General features: G+C 39.0%; 1 protein-coding gene across 1 annotated transcript; it reads left to right on the forward strand.

The window, feature by feature from the left end:
• Positions 1 to 334: 334 nt before the first annotated feature.
• Positions 335 to 20,059, forward strand: LOC142639562 (uncharacterized). The gene is made up of 17 exons (XM_075813721.1): positions 335 to 462; positions 1,295 to 1,469; positions 1,593 to 2,356; positions 2,458 to 2,548; positions 2,719 to 3,117; positions 3,246 to 4,070; positions 4,828 to 4,835; positions 5,492 to 5,596; positions 5,711 to 5,782; positions 5,885 to 5,950; positions 6,578 to 6,649; positions 6,736 to 6,807; positions 6,884 to 6,924; positions 18,619 to 19,059; positions 19,198 to 19,318; positions 19,667 to 19,826; positions 20,033 to 20,059. Exons 1-17 carry the CDS (start codon positions 335 to 337, stop codon positions 20,057 to 20,059), a joined length of 3,567 nt encoding a protein of 1,188 aa, XP_075669836.1.
• The last annotated feature ends 1,075 nt before the right edge of the window (positions 20,060 to 21,134 follow it).

Genomic DNA, 21,134 nt, shown 5'->3' on the forward strand with positions numbered 1-21,134 from the left:
GACAGATCAAAATGTATAACATTAAGGGGTTCTTTTCTTCCCAGCTCTTTTTCCAAAATGATCAAAAGTTTTACTATGAAATATAATTATTGTAACAAAGAACAAGAACAAGAACAAGTAGTGTTTGCAAATCAGGGTTTAGGAATAGGGGATTTTGGTTTTACCTTGGAATTGCTGTCTTTAATGATTAAAACATAGGCAAGCGAGTAGAGGCAGAAAAAAACCCTTTTCTTTTCCTTCCACAATATTGAGGGCATGCGCCCTATTTATTATACTCTTTAGACGTACACGTGTCCTCTCTTGAGACGTGCGATAAGAACAATTTGAACAACAAATGGCATTACCTCTCAAACGTGGACGAAATTCTATGACTCCTGCACAAGTATCTCAAGATGCAAACCACACGGTCTTAGAAGTGATATTGAGCAGGGAAAACAATGGAATAACCAAACCTCAAATTAGGTATGAAACCAAATTGGCAGATACAATTATAGCAAATTACAAGTTTGGTATACACCGTTGTTTTCTTTTCAGCTTAGCCCTCCATTTGGGCAGAGGGTAGAAATTGTTGTTATTAGGGTGAAATGCCACTCAAACCCAGAGATAGATGATTTTCCTTAAAATGTGTTCAGGCACATTAGTTGATTGGACATTAGGGGCAAAGCATTGTTTTTGTGCACAAGGTTGTGTTTGATGATTTTATGTGACAAAGCAATTTGAGATGGTGTTATTATTAATTTGTATATATAAAAAAAAGGAACTGATAAATGCAGCTAAGAAGGCATTGTTCAAATTGAATCTCCTCTTAACAGTTATGTTATGGTTTCATCTTATTTTAGTGACTTCAACATCTTACCTAACCAAAAAAAAAAAAAAACCCATCAAACTTTCATGGGATTTTTTAATTGCACAAGCTCTAGATTTCTCCATAGGAATCCATTAAAAAGATGGCCATAATCAAGCAGTAACTAAATTAGAGTGCTTACTGACAATTACCAAATTATCCTATTAACCAGCTTGAGACATCAAAATTTTTACTGATTCAGTCACTAAGTAACAAATGTCAAATGAAACCAATTTAGAAATAATCAAAAAGTTTGCAAACCCAGATAGGATCAATTCAGTAAATTCAAAAAACATCCACAAAAAAAAAAAAGAAAAAAAAAAGTGAATAGGTAAACATAGGAACAGGAAAGATCAAGGCTGTAGTTCTTCTTGCTTTCTATTCTTTTAGCATCCTTTTTTAAATAATGCCAATAAGCATAACTTCAGTATAGATTTATTTTGCATGTAGAATAGCATTCCTTTGCCCCCACACTATTAATGATCTCACGGTTGAGTATCTGAATGTTTGTAGTATGGAGCCTCGGATTGATGACGAGCCACAGATCTTGCACCCTGGTCCGCTTGATGAGTCATTGTTGACGCGACAACGATATCATCGATCAGAGGACATTTGGAATGGCGAGGTGAAATATCTAGCTCTAACAACCACTTTAATTTTTACGTTGTCTCTGACTTTTAGTTAGCAAGTTCTTTCAAAGTTGTATTTGTAGTTGTAACAACTGCTATAATTTTTATGGATTTTGCAGGACCCGGGCCCACTTACATGCCGTGGTCGCACTAAGGAGATGGCAAGCATTCAGATGGGAGATAATCGGGTGATTGATATTATCAAGTTGCTAAGGCTGGAAGGATTGTTTAGGACCCCTTCCAGAGAGATAGATCATTGCCTAATATCGGCCCTAGTTGAGCGATGGCGGCCGGAGACGCATACGTTCCATCTTCCACATGGTGAGATGTCAATCACCCTACAAGATGTGGAGGTCATCTTTGGACTTCCTATAGACGGTGAGGTCTTGGTTGGGCCGACTGCTGTGGTGGATGGCGATTGGCGAGATCTGTGCATGGAGTTGCTTGGTTTTACTCCGGCGAATGACAACAAAACTTTGGTGGGGCAAAGAATTCTCATCAGCCGCCTTGTTGACGCCATTGCAGCGCCACTGCCTCATGACGCAACGGAGATGCAGATACACCAGTATGCCCGGTGCTATATTTTAGCGCTGCTAGGGGATAAGCTTTTCATGGACAAGTCGGGAGATAGGGTGCATTTGATGTTCTTGGCGTTCTTGCGTGACCTTCGTGATCCGCCACAGTATAGTTGGGGTAGTGGTTGCTTGGCTTGGTTGTACAGAGAGTTGTGTCGGGCAAGCGAGAAAGAGGCATCACAGATTGGTGGGGCGTGCACATTGGTCCAGTATTGGGCATGGGCAAGGTTGCCATTCTTGTGCCCGAGGATAGAGCCCCCACCTGGATGTGATTATGGACCATGGCCATATGCTCCACTTGCATTTAAGTAAGTAGTTTTCTGATATTGTGTGTGTTCTGCAATGTACTCTTCTTAGTAACTATAACATGGGTATTATCTTATCTTATGTTATTCGCTCGTAACTGTAGGTGGGTGCGGGTGCCAAGCTCGAAGAGTAGGCCATCCGGCATGGCCTTGATCCACTATCGCGAGCAATTAGTTAGATTGCAGCCGGTCCAAGTATGGCAAACAAAAATTCTGTTTGGTTATGTTAATTTTCCTTAAGAATATGATTGCTTCATCCTTTAACATATTTTCTGTTTTAATTTTTGTTTTTTCCTTTATCTATGTATTCTCCCTTGTTTCACATTCCTTGATGTTATGATAATTGTTTTTTGTTTCTATTGTAGATTGTGTGGCAGCCATACGAGGCAGACTTCGGCCACCTTCCTGACTTTTGCGTTGCAGGGAGGGATACATGGACGGCAAGGGTGCCACTTGTGTGTTTTTGCATAGTAGAGATACACCACCCAGATCGTGTCCTTCGTCAGTTTGGGTTGGAGCAAAAGCGGCCCGACCATGTTGTGTACGATGAAAGACTGCATAGAATGGACTTGCGTGGGAAGGTGGAAAAGAATTGGAGGGAGGAGCATGGACCGTATATCCTTACATGGGATATGAGACAACAACGACTTTGCCATGCACCTCCTCAGACTGGTGAGATGCCTCGCGATCATGACTATTACCGCTGGTACCGTTCGGTCACTCGAAAGTATGTCGACCGCAACAGCGCAAAATTAGATATATCGGTAATGTGTTCTAATTAGACATATCTTAGTCGAGTATTTGGGTAGATTAATAAATACTATATTATCCATTCTACAATTGATATGTAAATGTCTCAAATCTAATTGTACTGGTTCTTTCTCGGTTTCAGATTGAAAGCCATTTAGCGTTGTTGGAGATGCTTCCTGTAGGCAGCCGAGCACATAACCATGTCCGACACGTCCTAAATGATCTAGCTGGGCTTGGTGGTGGTCCTGCAGCAAATGGGGAGGCAAACAATGAGCATGAGACTGAATCAGCAGCTACTGCAACCCCAAGCACAAGCGCAGCACCCGTAAGTACATCGACCCGTGTTACTGCAGCTAGGGGCCGTGGTGGGCTTGTTACAGCAAGCCGAAGCACAAGTGCAGCTAGGGGCCGTGGTGGGCCTGCTACAGCAAGCCGAAGCACAAGTGCAGCTAGGGGCCGTGGTCGGTGTGCAACAACCACTCGGGTTGAAAGTAGTCCTGAGATATCTGCACCCATCCCGCACGCATCTCTCCAGCCTGAGGTCCCTCCACCCATGGTAGATGCATCTCCTCAGCCCGAGGTCCCTTCACCCACCCCACCTTCGCAGCCCAGTTTCGATCTCGGTATTCATTCTCAGTTGACCCCTCCTATGCACCCCGAGACACCCTCAAACCCATCCACCAGCTCCAGTGCACCCACTTTGCCCATAGACCCACCCCGTACGGAACCCATGACAATGATCCCCACTCCTGGCCTGTACACAGAGCATCATTACCCACCTACCTCATCCTCATCTGACCCTCTAGGACCTCCAATTGGGATTGACACTCTTCAGCCAGATACTGATGTACCGGACGAGCATCCCCCTCATCAGCCCTCACCCCCACGAGGTAGACCGCAACGTGCTAGAAGAGCTCCCACTTGTGGGACAGGTGGACACAAAATAGGACACAAAGGCAGCTCTATGGTACGACACCATTAATTACGATGTATAGGCCTATTTTGCAGTTCATTTTATCTTATCATTATACCAAATATTATTTGTATGCATCTAATGTTTTTGCGGCATGATGATGAGCCTAAGGATGATGCCCGCAGCCTCCTCCCCCGCCCAAACATTACACGAGGGTTAAAAAACGCAAAATTGGTGAACCTTGAAAAAGAGGTTTGTTACGAGGTAATGTCTAATGTGATCTTTATAGCCTATTGTATAGGACACTTTGGAAAGAATATTGTTTTTACTCCTGTACATTAAGTCAAATCAAACTCTCACGCTCTGTAATGTTGGATGTGTTTATTATGCATTGCCAAACCATTTGAGATGTCCTTTTGTCATCCTATCCTTGATTAATGCCACCTCCACCTTCCAATGCATGCCTTTGTTTCTCATTCCATGTTCTCTCATTGCTGCTCATTCTTCTTGACATGAATATGCTGACTACCTTCCTTTTATGGGCCTATTGCCCAGCATTTTACATTATGAAGCGGTAAATCATAACTCCTCTTTATCAGTTTACAACATTAAGTCAAATTTTATGTATGTTTGGCAAAATTCATATTTTTCCATTTTCGTGTTACACTACATGCTAATTTGAAACTTCAATCTTAGTATGCTATATCTTGGACAATTCTAAGGTGTTTGTGGTGATTGTTGGTTCTGCAGTTGTTTTTGCTTTCTAAAGGCTCGTGACTTTGCTTAATGGCCAATAATCCTCGATTTTCAGGTGTACAGGTAGTGTGCCCAGAGAACTGTTTCTTGTAGTGTTTATGTCTTATGAAACAGTTAGTTCTAGAGAGTATTTTCTTTTATTTCAATATAAAGCATTTATACCATAAGGCTTTTATACCTTAGAGTAACTTAAATTCTGAAGGAAACATCAACTGGGCTTCCCTTATAAATTTATGTTTCCAGGCTCATGTGTTTTAAAAGGTTGGTGAGTGATTTGAATACCTTAATGGAGAACACTTGCTTTTTGAGAAAATGTGGGGCATGTTAAACTTGTGTCCTTGTAAGTGCCTATATCAATGCATTAAAAGGTGCAATGTAAAGAACTAGGATCTTCTATGTATTTTGACAAGAAGGCATCAAGTGGATGTTGAAGAGGTTTTATGCTTGTGAGTATAGTTTCTAATTTATCCATAATGAGTATTGTAACTCAATCAATTTTGTTATATTTGCATCTGTTCTGTGTTTTGGATCCTATACACATAGACATCCTTCAACCTATGGGAGTTGCATTTGTTTATTTGTATGCATCGTTACTGAGATTAAGTTAGTTTTCTCTTTGAAAAGATTTTAAATTGGTAGTTATGTATCATTGAAATTGAAGATCGTGATGTTTGCTAACTGTATTTTGCGGTTTACGCCCTTAATGTGATGTATAACAGCTTGAATTCTAATTCAAAACTAACTGGCTGGAAATCAAGTGGGGGTCACCCTTGTGGTGATTCCTGGTTAGGGATCAAGTGCTCAGGCTCATCCGTAACTGAAATGTATATATCATTTTCAAATCTTTATCTGCCTTATGTTGAGAACTTACTGTTCATATTTTACAGAATGTGCTGAAATTTCTGAATCAAACCTTCTTTTTGCTAAAACATTTGCAGAAACCTATCTAACCTTGGACTCACCGGATCAATGGGCTACCAGCTTTCAAGCTTAACATCCGTCACTCACTTGTGAGACCCGTTTTTAAAAATAGGCATCTTTTTATGTCACAATTTTCTTTTACCTTAGAAAGAACTTCACCTGAAGTCAATGCATTTGTTTGTCTAGTACAGTGATTTAAGCAAGAACAACCTAAAGGGTGAGATACCATATCAACTCCCTCCTAATGCAGTTTACATGTAAGTCATCATGAAAAAAAACTCATATAATTTTTGTAAATTATCCTAAACTGAATTTATTTTGATGCCATTAATTTTTTGTTTACTGTACAATGATCCTTTTTTGGCACTGTTATGGTCTATGAGCATGATTTATAGTATCCTGCTGCTGTCATTTGAAACTTTACACTGTTCCTCTAGATTCATTTTATTAATTTATATTCTTTTATTTACTTTCATCTTTTTATCTTGTTGTTTTTACTGACCTTTGCAAAAGAGTGGCATAGTTGAGCTAATTTAATCATTGGAGAAGGTTGAATTTCATCAGTACCATCAATATAGCTTAAGTTGATGGCCTGCATCACTGTTCACCTCCTACAATTATTTATCTTGGTGGCTTGTGTGATGAACTTAGTGATTGCATATGGTGTCATATATGAAATTTACATACTTCTTAAAGAAATTATATAGATCTTTAATACATTGCAGTCCATCTGCCAAAGAAGACCTTTTTCAAGACAGTAGTCTTCGATAATTTTCTACCTTATAACTAGCTTCTTGTCAATACATTTATATTGGCCTTATCCTGATCTATTTGCATTGACCTTAAATAATTTACAAGATCGATATTGCACGTTTGAGGTGCAGAGATCTTTCTCAAAATGGCTTCACTGGTGGTGTGCCCTACTCAATTTCTCAGATGGCTGACCTTCAATACCTGTAAGCAATTTTTTATTTCATATTTTTAATTTTGGCATATTTTTTTTTGGCAGTCCTGTTTCTCAATTATTTGATGATGGGTGCAGATATCTTGGTAACAATCAGCTGAAAAACCAGTTGAGTGATATGTTTGGAAAACTTTCAAAACTGAAAGAGATGTAAGTATTACTAACATGACAGAAAATTTCTTCCTTATTTGAGTGGGAATTGTAAGCTCCTGCTTGCTGTGAGCAGCTTTACAAATTCACGGTCTATGCTTGTGCGCAAGAGCAAGGGTTTGAGATTTTGGAGGTATCACCTGAAATTGCACAATTTTTTTTTGAACTGTATTGACTATTCCAGATTTGATGGTTTCACTGATTGATTTTATGTATCCTAATATGCATATAATCATGAATAGGAAGCTCAAGATGCTGGGATGCATGGTTAAAAATTAATATAGCCATTGATATGACATAAGCTAACATGCACATAAGCTGGGATGCATTTCCCTTTTTTTTTTAAATCCTTCTAATGCACTCAAGTTCCCCTGTTTTCATTTAATACTATGCATGTTGTAGTGTGAGGGCAAGTGCCTTCCATTCAAGCGATAGGAGAATGGGAATCGGCCTCTCCCAAAAAACCAAAAGTGGGGGGGGGGGGAAGAGGCTGCCTACCACCTTTCCCATATCCACAAAAGTGGGATTTTGTGCACCGGGTATGGCCTAATGCATGTTGTGGCACACCGCAATATTTTGGATTCTCGCACATTTTGTGTTGGTCGGTCTTGGGGTGGATTTTGACACCAACCCGAAGTTGGGTTGAATATATCCTAACCAATGCCGGACCAAAGCAATTATTAAGTTGATAGGCTGGTTTCACATGAGTTGGTTAGAAACGGTTGGGTTGGTTGGATTCGAGAGATTGGCTGCAAGTTATTACTTATTACTTGAATCAATTAATTATAGGATTGGTTGAAACTGCTTTTTAACGGTTAAACCCAACAAATCCTTTTTGGTTTGGGATTTTCAGACATCATCTTTAGATTCTTGAAAAAATATCTATATGGTGTTGGTAGGTTGCAGAAGCTGTGGGCAAAGATGCTTGCCATTGAATCCAATTTGCAATAAATTTAAGCTCTAGTTTCCCCTCTAAATAACCGACTACCCCCCGATTGTTGTGTATGAATGCAAAGCACAAAAAATTTCAGTTAGTCATTTTGGAGTTATTGTGTTTATCGGTAGAAGTGTTTCTATTCACTACATCGGTGCTATGAGAAATGGTTTGTTTTGCCTTATTCCCAAGGAGCAAAAGTAGCAGTTTTGCTTTCACTTCGATCTACTTATTGATTCTTCTTATTACCCGAACTTCGGCAACAAGTATGCTACGGACGGAAAGCGAATTGTCTTCTTTGTTTCGTTTGATATAGCTAGGGGTATATCCCACTACTGCTATCAACAATTTGAACCATTTTAACATACCGTTAAAAGTCAATTCAATAACTTGTTGTATAGTTTAACTTTATGGAAACAGCCTTTCAAGTGAAAGTTAAATGTGTCTTATCTCGTTGCTTTGTTAGCTAAGTGCATCGGACGTCGCAGTGGAGCTCTAGTGAAGCGAGAGGTTTGGGGAGGCTCTAGAATCACGTTGGCTCAAAAGGTTTGTCAATTTATCTTTAGCACTAGTGGCTGTGTTTTTAGTTTCTCAACTTTATTGTGCTGGGTAATTGTATCTGACTAAACTTTCCAACTATGCAGTCTTTTTTTTTTTATTTCCTATGACACTTTCTTCTATGTTTCATGTGTTTGTTGTGTATTGCATTTAACATGAGATAAATAATTCATTAATGATGACGATGTAGAGGGTGCAGTAGAAAATAAAAAGTGGGGAGAAAAAGGGAAACGGGGCCTCAAAATAATATAAATGTATGATAAAGCAGGACTAGCACTTGTGAGAATCTGGCTTCAAAAAATTCTTTTCAGCCACTTTTTAGATGCACTTTAGAATGGGATAAATTTGCCAGATCATCAATATATGATTTATTTATGGCTTCCACTTGGTGGGGTTGTAAATATTTACGGGGTAAATTGCATTTTTAGTCCCTTAAATATAGGTTCGATTTTGGTCCTTCAAATTTTAAAATGTAATAATTTAGTCCCTTTGTCTAATTTCTGTCCATTTATTACTTGCATTTTTGGTCCCATCTCGCTTTATGCTGTTTGATGGAATGGTTTTGCATTGAAATTTTACAGGCCTACCAGTGGAGAAGTTGCAACAGACATCCAAGTAGATGGAGCAGCCTAAGCTCACAGAATGGCCTTCTAAGAAAGACATAGGTCATATGTTTGAGTTTATAGCATGTTATGTTGCATGTGAAAGAGCTAATGTCTCAAAAAGTGTCCTGAGTCAGATTTTAGAATACTTGACATCACAAAATAATTTTCCAACTAGTGTTTCCTCTCATCACATAACTTCAACAAGAAGGGAGAAGCAGGTGCTTGCCCTTCTAGATTTTATATGGTTTGTGGTTTGAAATTTTGTTCAATTGCTGATCTCACTTTTTTTTTAGTTTGCTTAAAACAAGTGAGGGAAAGGGGGATTCAAATCCAGGTTCTCCTCGTAAAAGAGACCGATCATATTCATTGAGCCACAAAGCTCTTGGTTGATAATCTCACATTTGGTTAAATTTCCATGATGACATCAATGAGTTATCTGCGGGGTGTTTGGGTTATAGAGACTAGTTACAAAGATTTTATTTTTTACTTTTATAATTTGTAAACTCCTTATATAGTATAAATTGCCTTAACTGGCCTACAATGGTTTTTCTTTTGGAGATGTTTTTTCCACTTTATCATTTGGTGCATTGCCAATTTGTGGTTAATAATCACAATCTTGCGGAAGACAAAATTGAGATAAATTGATAATTAATCAATAATTTCGGTGGATTTTCAACTAAGGTTAAAATTTGTATCTTATTTAAAATTTACAAGAAAAAGAAAAAGAAAAAAAAAGAAACAAAAGCAGAGAGTTAAGGCGTGACGTGTAGGAAATTAATAGATTTGAGAAAAAAAGCTCGGTGGTTTAGTTGTTTCAAATGTTAGATACGTTCGGTGGGGCTCATGGAACCTTTGGAAGTGGAATGCCAAAGGATGATCGAGTCTTTGATGACAATGGAGATGGACGAATTGATTTCAAAGAATTTGCCAAAGAATTTAAATAATGACATTCAGTATTACGTTAGAAAAGCGAGTTTTACTCACGGAATATTGAGTTTAGACCATAATTTTCACCAAGCACTTATAATTCTTGCAAACACTAATACAAGTACATCTTTTCATAACATACCAACAACGAACAACGGGGAAAAAATGAGCAAGTGATTTCCTATAAACTTAGCCAAAAGTAATGAACAATTCATCTTTAGATTTGCAAAAGGTGCACGTACAATAGGATCATTTGCCCTCACGATCAACAACATTTTGTATTGCACAAAACGTGTAGACATCAACAACAACGTTGAATGTTCGTAGGTAGAAATTTTTGGAAGTCATCATTGCTTGAATACGAGAAGTCCGAAATGTCACTTTCATCATCTAACGCGGTAATTTCATTAATAGACTTTATGGATCGCTCTTGCGCCTTCCACTTTAGATGCTTCCTAGCTTTTTGGACTTCATGAAAACGGTCTAACCGCCTTTGCATTTGATTGTTCTCTTGTTCAATGCGAGCAAGTATGTTGGAAGGCTCATCTCTAGGTAACTCGGCCGAGCGTGCCTTAGGAACTCGTAACCCGTGTCATCGACAATACACCTCCAACTCACACCTCTTCTCGTATAGGGTTGACCATGGTGGTTACGCTACGGTGAACTCCATTGCGGTGGTATACGTACTTAGTTTTGTAGGTTTGCCGACCATGATGTGGCCAACGCTTCCAAGACTCTCGTACGTGTATATTGGCATATTTACGAAATCTCTCTTCTTTCCAACCCACGTCCCTCCATAGTGCTCAGCGTATGTGGGTAGTTGTCGAACGGCCGGAACTCGTGACACTCCCTTTGTTGAAGTAGATTGAAACTTGTTTCTACGTGTACGAGATGATGTTGAGGCGTTGCGACTCATAGCTTACTCAACCTACAAAGTTAGTGGTGTAGGAATAAGAAAAGAATTGTGGTACATTTATAACCTCATTCCACTTGTGTATTCAATAATAAAATTTAATATATTCGGGCTTGTCATGTCAATACGAGCCGGAAAACCACTACACGAATTTTTTGTTCAAATGTTCCCAATGTCACGGTGAGATTCTCTTATTCGGCGCAGTTGCGGTGTCTCGCCATGACTATTCAGTGAACGGTATTCATGTGAAGAGTATTTAGCATGCTTGTGTTTCATCTGACATGAACTTGACAAGACAATACCGAGTTGTGTTAAATGCATCATAAACTTTTCAGGGGTCTTCTGCATCCTTGAAAACAGTGCATTGCAAAATGATGCAGATCTGTTTATTGACGTGAGTGTGAATGATATGACTAGATAGGGTTCAACAGTGCCGAGCTATTGAGCAGCACATGTAGCACTATGAATATCAGTGTAGCAATGGTGGACAGCTGACCCCCAAACTCGAGAATTTGTTTTAATAAATTTAGATTTTGAATAAGGGCTCTTAACCTAAACTTGTTGTCTCCAATTATATATGTAAGTACACAAAGATGGATCTTCCTGACCAAAATGGCACAAAGTGGACTGAATGGACCAAATTAGACCAAATCAGACCGAATCAGACCAAATCAGACCAAATAATTAGACCAAATTATCCAAATCAGACCAAATCAGACCAAATAATTAGACCAAAATATCCAAATCAGACCAAATCAGACCAAATCAGACCAAATCAGACCAAGTCAGACCAAGTAAGACCAAATTAGACCAAATCAGACCAAATTAGACCAAATGGACCGATTTTATTTTCCACTATAACTCCAGTATTAAAGAATCGAGATACCAAAGGAACTCGAGTTTCTAAAACTCGATTTTCACTGGGCAAATATTTTTCCCCAACAGCATGCTCTGTTTCAGGCAGAGAGGCATGCCCTGTTTCAAAAAAATTTGCCCAGTGGAACTCGAGTTTCTAAAACTCGATTTTCACTGGGCAAATTTTTTTCCCCAACAGCATGCTCTGTTTCAGGCAGAGAGGCAGAGAGGCATGCCTTGTTTCAAAAAAATTTGCCCAGTGGAACTCGAGTTTCTAAAACTCGATTTTCACTGGGCAAATTTTTTTCCCCAACAGCATGCTCTGTTTCAGGCAGAGAGGCAGAGAGGCATGCCCTGTTTCAAAAAAATTTTCCCAGTGGAACTCGAGTTTCTAAAACTCGATTTTCACTGGGCAAATTTTTTTTTTCCCAAGGAACTCGAGTGTCTAAAACTCGATTTTCACTGGGCAAATTTTTTTTTTCCCAGCAGAAAATGCTCTGTTTCAGGCATTGTTTTACAATGTAAATGCACTCAAATCACAACAAAGTCATTCTCAATATATCACCATTCTAAACATGTCCAACCATGCTTAATTTGCAATTCTAACCATACTACTCAAATCACAATCTTCATAGAGGTACATTGGATAGAGAATTACAAGTACATTCAACAACAATCAAAAAGTTCACATAGAGCCAATACAGCCAATACAACGTAGTCACTTTTCCTAAGATCAGCGGTCCGCATGACAAAAACTTCGTCCATGGAAGGATGCCTGAAAAACGTAGAGTATTTACGTTAGGAGACAAGATAGTAAACATTAGGTAAACATCAAATGAACAACAATTATTTAACCGATGCATAACTTTTTGCCAACCTACCTAGTGTGGAACATGGCCGCTTGTGGAAGCACCACGGGACTGCGGACATTTTCTACGGTTATGCCCGGAAGCATGACACAGTCCACATGTCTGCTTCGGTTGACTCTCTATCAAATCTGCGTCCTCCCTCCGCCATCCCAGTTCTTGATCCTTATTCCTCACTCCATCCATCTCATTCCTTATTCGTGACTTCACCGGTCGACCTTTGGCCCGCAACAATGCCGGATTAGGCAACCACTTTGGCCCCATGGGATCCCTCCATAATGACTGTGACTTAGGAACCACAAATGCATGCTCATAAGTGTTAAGGGCATGGTTCAAACCATAACATGGGTGAATATACGTGGTCGAATCAATATGTAAATAGTCACATACTCTAATTGCATGTGAACACGGGATCCCTATATTTTGCCATTTCCCACAACTACATGTTTTTTCCCGTAACCAAACTTCGTAACTGTGGTTTCCCCCTCCTGTGCTACACGTGTTGAGTTGGGTAACTACTTGAAATATCAACTCTTCATTGCTAAATGGCTTGAGATAGTGTTTCTCAGATTTACGCTTATTTCCATCCCACGTGGATAAGGCATATTCACTCCATTTCTTACCCTCTGACAACTCTTAATGGTATTCTTTGTGCCGGTCGTGGAAATATTGAACAAGTTTGCTCCAAGTGAACTCAACCAACGCGGCAATAGGAAGGCCCCGTGCACCTTTCAGCACACCATTGAAACACTCTGATATATTGGTTGTCATTGCTCCAAAACGTCTCCCACCATCGTATGACTGGGTCCACATGTCCACATCCTCGCTCATTAGGTATGTGTATGGAAGATAATCTTGATTCTTTTCCTTACCATCCCTCCCCGTCACCTTCTTCTTCTTCCTAATGGCCTCAATTTCCACTCGCTTAATGGAGTCCATTATGGTAGCAAATTTAACTACCCGACTAGCATATCCCGCTTTCAACGCCGCCGACTTTAGAGTCGAGTTCGAAAATGGGTGTTGAAGTTGCTAGCAACATGTCGAAGACAATATCTATGAAATACCCCTGCTTTTCCATCATCCCTTCTAGGCCGGTTTGCAATGGCGTTTTTGATACCGAGATGTCGGTCGAAATTATGCAAATGCCGTCGTCGGGTATCAGTGGCCAATCGTTTCTCCGAGGCATCGTAAAAACCACCTCCAACCGGACACGACTCACAATCCACAACAAAGAAAGGCGAGAGGGAATACCTTGTTGTTAGCATCGGTTGCCATTGCGACCAACAACTTTCCTTGATATTTACCATACAGATGGGTCCCATCAATACTAATAACCGGCTTGCAGTATTTGAATCCTGATATGCATGGACCGAAAGACCAAAACACATAATGCAACAATACGGTGTGATCTTCATCGGTGGGTGTGACACGATAGCAAAGGCGGGTAGTCGGGTCCTGATCAATATACGCCATTAGCAACTTTTGCAGCCTTTGGTAAGATTCTTCCCAATCTCCAAACATAAGCGCAATCGCCTTTTGTTTCGCATCCCATACCTTGTAGTAAGAAGGCTTATGGCCATTATATTTCGCCTCTATCAGAGATCTGAGATGCTTAATTTGAGTGGTGTGATCCTCAAGTAACTTGTTATGGATTTCTACTGCAATAAAATTACAACTCATCATTCTACCATCATTTCGCACCCCAGTCGGTATACACGTGTGAGGACCCACATACACGGTGACCATCCATAGATTTTGGAACTCGGGCTTCATAATCGCGTAGACATACCACTTGCATGACTCATGCACGCATTTCGCACAAAAATTTTTCCTCGTCGACCTAGTGATCTTAAACTCGTTTGTTTTCCTTGAGGGCACAAATTGTTAATACGCGCTTCACCTCCACTTTGCGGCAAAAGTCAACCCTTTGCACAAATTCATCCCCTCTCTCCAAGTAGACACAAATGGCATCTCAATATGCGAAGGATCAACCATATTTTCCCAAGTATTTGCAGAGAATGACAACGCAGGAGGTGCGTAGGCAGGGATTGTGTTTGTAATGTTTTGGACACTAATAACATTGTCTGCATCAGGTTCACCACCGTCCAATGTCTCATCGTCATCAATGTCCCTCTCAAAGTCCCCAAAGTCCCGAAAGTCCCCTCTCTCAATCATGTCTTCATAGTCATCTTTATCGGCAAAATCTTCACCGTTAATGGCAAGATTCTCATCAACATAGTCGTCATCATCATCGTCATCATCATTGTTAACGACAGTAGTCTCATCAACATAGTTGTCGTCGTCATCATCATTGTTAACGGCAGTAGTCTCATCAACATAGTCGTCGTCGTCATCATCATCATCATCTCCATCGGCATGAACATCATCATCCTCTACATGTGTAGAATACTCATATTGAGCATCCGGAAGCGCAACTTGTAAGCTTGTGGCACGCGGCTCCAACTGTATGTACAACTCAATGTTACTTACTTCAGCTATACTCTCCAACTTGTTAAACATGATCTTCACATGTTTGTCTTTTTCTATCAGCATATACTTGTAATTAATCCGGTGCTTCATGATTTCATTTGGCATACGATAAGTAATTTGCATGTTGTACGCATCAGGATTCTTACACAACTCTTCCATGACAAATATCTTCAATTCATCAAGGGTTTTCAACCTACGATCAACTTCGGCATAATAGGTTTTCATACCCGGCCCCTCAAATGGCAATCCCTTGTTCGCATTGGGATTCTTAAGCGGACCACCATGGTATATGATTATAACAATATCAGGCATTGTGAACCTGTTCAAGTCAAGTCCTATGTTAGTTAAATCACATAGTCGTAAAGTGAGGGAAAAAAGTAATGCAATCTTACCAATGAACATATTCAAGCCAGGTTATAGAGTGCCCATTAATATCTAAACGCCAAGACGTAAACCTTCTAATCCTAGTGGATGGAGAGATGGAATTATCTATTACTCCATTGTGTGGTGACCTATAATGCCTAAAAGGGTTCTGAAAGAACTAGGTGGGTAGAGGAGCATGATTACATACCCATTCACTACATTCATTCACTACCTATTTCATACCCAAACCAATGATAAATAAAGTCAAAAAAACTTGAAAGATCATGATAAAAATAAAAGCCTAGAAATGATGAATAAAATTTTGATAATTACATACCCATTCCCATTCATTACATTCATTCACTACCCATTTCATACCCAAACCAATGATAAATAAAGTCAAAGAAATTTGTAAGATCATGATAAAAATAAAAACCTAGAAATGATGAATAAAATTTTGATAACAAAAACTATACAAATAAATACTCAAAAAATTAACATTAACAAAACAAAGTTCTATAATTCACAATATTGATAAATTAACTAAGTTATGTTAACTATCTACAAAATAAATGGTAAAACTCTTTAACCCACACCCATAGACAACATACCCAACTACAATGACAATCAAATTATGCAAACCCTTACCTTAGATATGAATTTGCTGAGAGGGAAGAGTAGTGAGAGTGGACAATGTGGTTTTCTGAGAGTGAGTGGTGTGAGAGAGTTATGGTGTGAGAGAGTTATGGGTGAGTGAGAGTTAGTGAGGGTGAGTGAGTGAGAGTTAGTGAGGCTGAGAGCTCTGTTTTAGGTTTTCTCTGTGTGTTACTGAGGGTGTGAGTTTCTGTGAGAGTTAATGCCACGGGCTGAGGTTTAAATAACATGCCCAGAGGAAATCGAGTCTATAAGACTCGAGTTACTATCATAAAACTCGAGTCTCTAAGACTCGAGTTCCATGCGTATAAAAACTTAATAAATAAGATATAGTAAAACTCGAGTTTATAAAACTCGAGTTCTATCGGAAGTAAAACGAGTTTTAGAAACTCGAGATCCAGGTGGCATTTTGTCCACCTCAGCAAGCCCAAAGCGACCATAAAGCGAGTTTTTGAGACTCGATTTATTATGTGAATCTCGAGTTTCAAAAACTCGAGTTGTTATTTTCCTTTATTGTTTCAAACCATGCCTAACTTACTATATTCATGCCATCCACACTGCTAATCTGCACATTCCCCCTAAAAATCACTCTCCATTTTGGTTTTTTGACCGTACCGATTTTTAAAACCATGAAAATGACTTAAATCCAAACCATAACGGTAGATGTACGAATCCAAATTTTGAAACTATAAAAACAAAATCAAAGTTATCTCAAAATTTGTGATTGGTTTGAATTAAAGGTAAAGGACAAGAGTAGAGCAAAATTAGTTCAAAATTAGTTTATTTTCATCCAATTTTACTATACTCTCCTCTCCCCTCAATTCAAATGGAGCCTTAAAGGATGCAAATTACAACTTAATTATTTTTGAAAAATTCAATCATCTCATTGTCTCTCGTACCCTCAATTCACCCGCATCTATATTTTGATATATAAAAGATTTTGCTTTGTGATAATGGGATAGGGATATGAAATAGGATTAAAATAATTGATTTATGCTCTTTAATAAAAATGTTCACAAAGCTTTTTAAATTTCAATTACATCATTGATTTTGAAATATAATTCAACAGTTTGTAAATTGATAGGAAAGATCAACATAGAATGCGTTTGGATAGGAGGGCTGCGTCCACGTCTGGCCAGTTTTTTTTTTTTTTTTTTTTTCCACGCGCATGTGTTACTGTTCATTGGCCATGAACAGTGATTTTAGGCCAATGAACAGTACTTTTTGGGATGAACAGTAATTTTTACACATTAAAAAATTATTTTTGTACAGTATTTTCAGTTTTCAGTTTTCAGTTTTCAGCAATAAGTTCTATCCAAACGAATTCGAAAGTCATGCAATGAGACTTGACTTGGTCGTACGATATTATATGACCAATCCCTGCTTGTTTGTTTGTAAAAGTAAAAGTCCACTTTGCATGACGGCAAAAATGGGCAAATAGCCCTAACGGCTGAAGAATATAGTTAGTAGGCACTGTTTCAGAAGTTAATAGAATACTAGCATCTCGACTCTTAAAGAGTCGATTTCCAGGCTATAAATCGTCTCTTATATAGTCGATTTCTGTGGGTTGATCAGATCTGATGTGGCGATTTTCCACGTGGTGGCCACCTGGAAATCGACTCTTAGAGAGTCGATTTATATGGGAAGAATTAATTACTATTACATGCTGCCAGCTGGAAAATCGAGTCTCATAGACTCGGTTTTTAAAAATGAAAATCGAGTCTCAGAGACTCGATTTTTAATGGTTGGTCCCCTTTCTGCCACGTGGTTAGGGCAGCTTCTTTTTATCATACTATACCTATTTTCTGGGTTCTGCCGTTTGCCACACCTCAAAACCCAGCAGCTCTCTCTTCCTCTCTCACTCTCTCTCTCTCACTCTCATAGAAAACTTCAAATCAAACTCATCCTCCATTTACACATTATCATGTCAAGTAAGGTTTTTATACACTCTCTCTAGTTGTTAGTTGTTTTTTTTTTTTTTGAATAGTTGTTAGTTACATAGATGTAATGTTAGGGTTTTTTATGGGTAGTTGTTAGTTACATATATGTAATGTTAGGTTTTTTATGGGTATGTATCATTAGTTTTTTTGTTTGGTTTGTAATTTTTCTTTATATTTTTTATAGAATGATTTGAATATTTGTGCATTTGGTTTTTTTTTTTTTTTTTTTTTTTAGTATGATTAATGAATTTTTTTTTTTTGTTTAGAAACAAATGGTAATGATTGAGTATATATGTTAATGTGGGGTTTGTAGATGCATATGATGTAACAAGTTAGTGTATATATGCTAGGCTTTTTTTAAAAATTTTTTTTTATAAGAAGTAAAAAATATTTAAGATATATATTTGTATTGTTAGGCTTTTATCATGGCTATTTTTGTTGTTGTTTGGTTTAATATTTGTTATTATCTTTTTGTTAGAATGATTTGAAATTTTGTAGTGGGGGTAAGTGTTGTCTTTAGTTTTTTTATTTGTTTGAGTATGAAATAATAATGATTGAGTGTGTTTGTATGTGATGTGGAGTGAGTATATGCAAATGTGGGGTGTGTTGGATGTAAGAAGTTGAAATTTTCCTACTTTGAGTACATAAAAATGTTTTGTAATTGTGTTAAAATATGTCACTAACATATTACCCTTGACTTTAATAGGTTCACAATCTCTGAAGAATATTGACGTAAATGTATACTACGGTGGTCCCCTTTTCAATCCTGAACAGATTGACGGATTCCCATTTCAAGGGCCGAATATCGAATGCTATTACGTGATGCTACGTCGTAAGTTGAAGACATTGAATGATTTGAAGATGAAAATAATGAAAGAACTGAGTTTGAGCCCTACTTGTTATGACATAAATATTATTTATCGTTACCCACAAGAAGTTCTTCATGAGCGGATAAATTACAAGTACATGGCGATCAAAGAAGATAAACATGTAAAGGTCATGTTTAATAGAATCCATAAAATGCCCCAAGTAAATGCTGCTGAGTTGTACGTAAGTTCCGAGCCGCTCGCAGAAGTTGATGTCAAGGAGTTGCAGCAACAAACAACTACATCTTTGCAATTAGACGATGGATGCACTACAATGGGAGGTTACACATTCCCATCTCAAGATTATGTTGCCAATACTAGTGAAACACTTCAACCTCAAGAGACATATTTAGGGGTGGAGGACGAAGATCATTTTGCGAATAATGATGAAAATCTCGATGATATGGATGAGTACGAAGAGAGGATTGAGCGAGACGACTTTGAGAAGGATGTGGATGACCATGAACTTGCTTCGAATTTTGAAGAGGAACATATGGAGTGCCATGATGAAGGTGATGCGGACGATGATATTGGTGTCCAGTATGTTACAAATACGACCACTGCCTACACACCTCCTGCCGAGTCATTCTCCGCAAATACTTGGGAAAATATGGTTGATCATTCACGTCTTCAGATACCATTTGTTTCTACTTGGGAAGATGGGATGCATTTTAATAAAGGGTTGACTTTTGCAAATAAAGAGGCGGTGAAGCGTGCATTGATAATATACGCAGCAAAGGATAATAGAAATTTTATAATCCGGAGGTCGACCAAAAGTAAATTGTGCGCTGCGTGCATTGACCCCAACTGCAACTGGTACGTTGGGGCATTCATGAAGGCTCAATTAAATGGTCTGTGGATGGTCACGTCTTATGTGGGTCCACACAGTTGTATACCCTTTGGGCTACAAAGAGACGGTAAAATGATGGATTCTAATTTTGTTGCATCAGAAATTGTGGGGAAATTGCGACAAAATCACACTGCTCGTATTGATGAGCTCCGGGGCCACATAGATACTAAGTATAATCATAAGCTCTCTTACTATAAGGTATGGGATGCAAAACAAAAGGCAATTGCTATGATATTTGGAGATTGGGAGGAGTCTTACCAAAGGTTGCGAAAGTTGTTGTTGGCATACTTGGATCAGGATTCGGGTACCCAGTACAACTATTGGACCATACCTAGCCCCATAGATGGTACTACGTTACTGCGCTATGTATTTTGGGCATTCGCTCCATGCATTGCTGCATTTAGATATTGCAGGCCAGTGATCAGTATTGATGGGACTCATTTGTATGGTAAATATCGAGGGGTGTTGATGATTGCAATGGCAACGGATGCTAACCAAAAGGTTTTGCCTCTCGCCTTTGCTGTTGTGGACAAGGAGTCAGGGGCTAGTTGGGGGTGGTTTTTAGAGTGTCTCAGAAATTCGATAGGGCATGTGATACCTAACGAGGGCATTTGCATTATTTCTGACCGACATAAAGGTATCAAATGCGGCATTGCAGAGTGGCCTTTAGGTGATGATGGAAAGTTACAGGTACATCACCGATATTGCCTTCGACATGTTGCTAGCAACTTCAACACACACTTTGATGACCCGACTCTAAAGGCATTGGCCTTGAAAGCTGGATATGCGACTCATGACGCTAAATTTAAGTCCATAATGCAAACTATTAAGGATGTCGAGATTAATGCACTGAGGAGGGTAAACCCTGATGATTCCCATCTTGAACGCTATATGCCATACACATATCTAATGAGTGAGGATGTGGAGAAATGGACCCAGTCACATGATGGTGGAAGACGTTACGGGGCGATGACAACCAATATCTCTGAGTGCTTTAATGGGGTACTTAAAGGTGCCCGCGGTTTGCCCATTGCTGCAATGGTTGAGTTCACTTGGTGCAAACTTGTTGCATATTTCCATGATCGACATAAACAAATTACTTCTGATCGCTCTCAAGGTAAGGTGTGGAGTGATTATGCAATGGGGATCTATAACACAAATTTGCGAGAAAACTTCGGGACACACCGTGCGGGAATTTAATCATGAGATCGGGTGTATATCAAGTGGTTACCCCGTACAACGACCATAGAGGTGAAGGGGGAAACCACAGTCATGAAGTGCGCGTATTTGCTAGAACATGTGGTTGTGGAAAGTGGCAAAACATTAAGATCCCTTGTTCACATGCAATTAAAGTTTTGCAACAATTGCATCTCAATGCGACCAGCTATATTGACCCATGTTACAGTTTGGAGAACGCCATTCACACATATTCACATCAATTTGTGGTGCCAATGTCAGAGTCATTGTGGAGGGACGTTCGCGGACCACGGTGGGTGCCTGACCCAA

Source organism: Castanea sativa, chromosome 6, assembly GCF_040712315.1.
Source record: "Castanea sativa cultivar Marrone di Chiusa Pesio chromosome 6, ASM4071231v1".
Taxonomy (NCBI): Eukaryota; Viridiplantae; Streptophyta; class Magnoliopsida; order Fagales; family Fagaceae; genus Castanea; species Castanea sativa.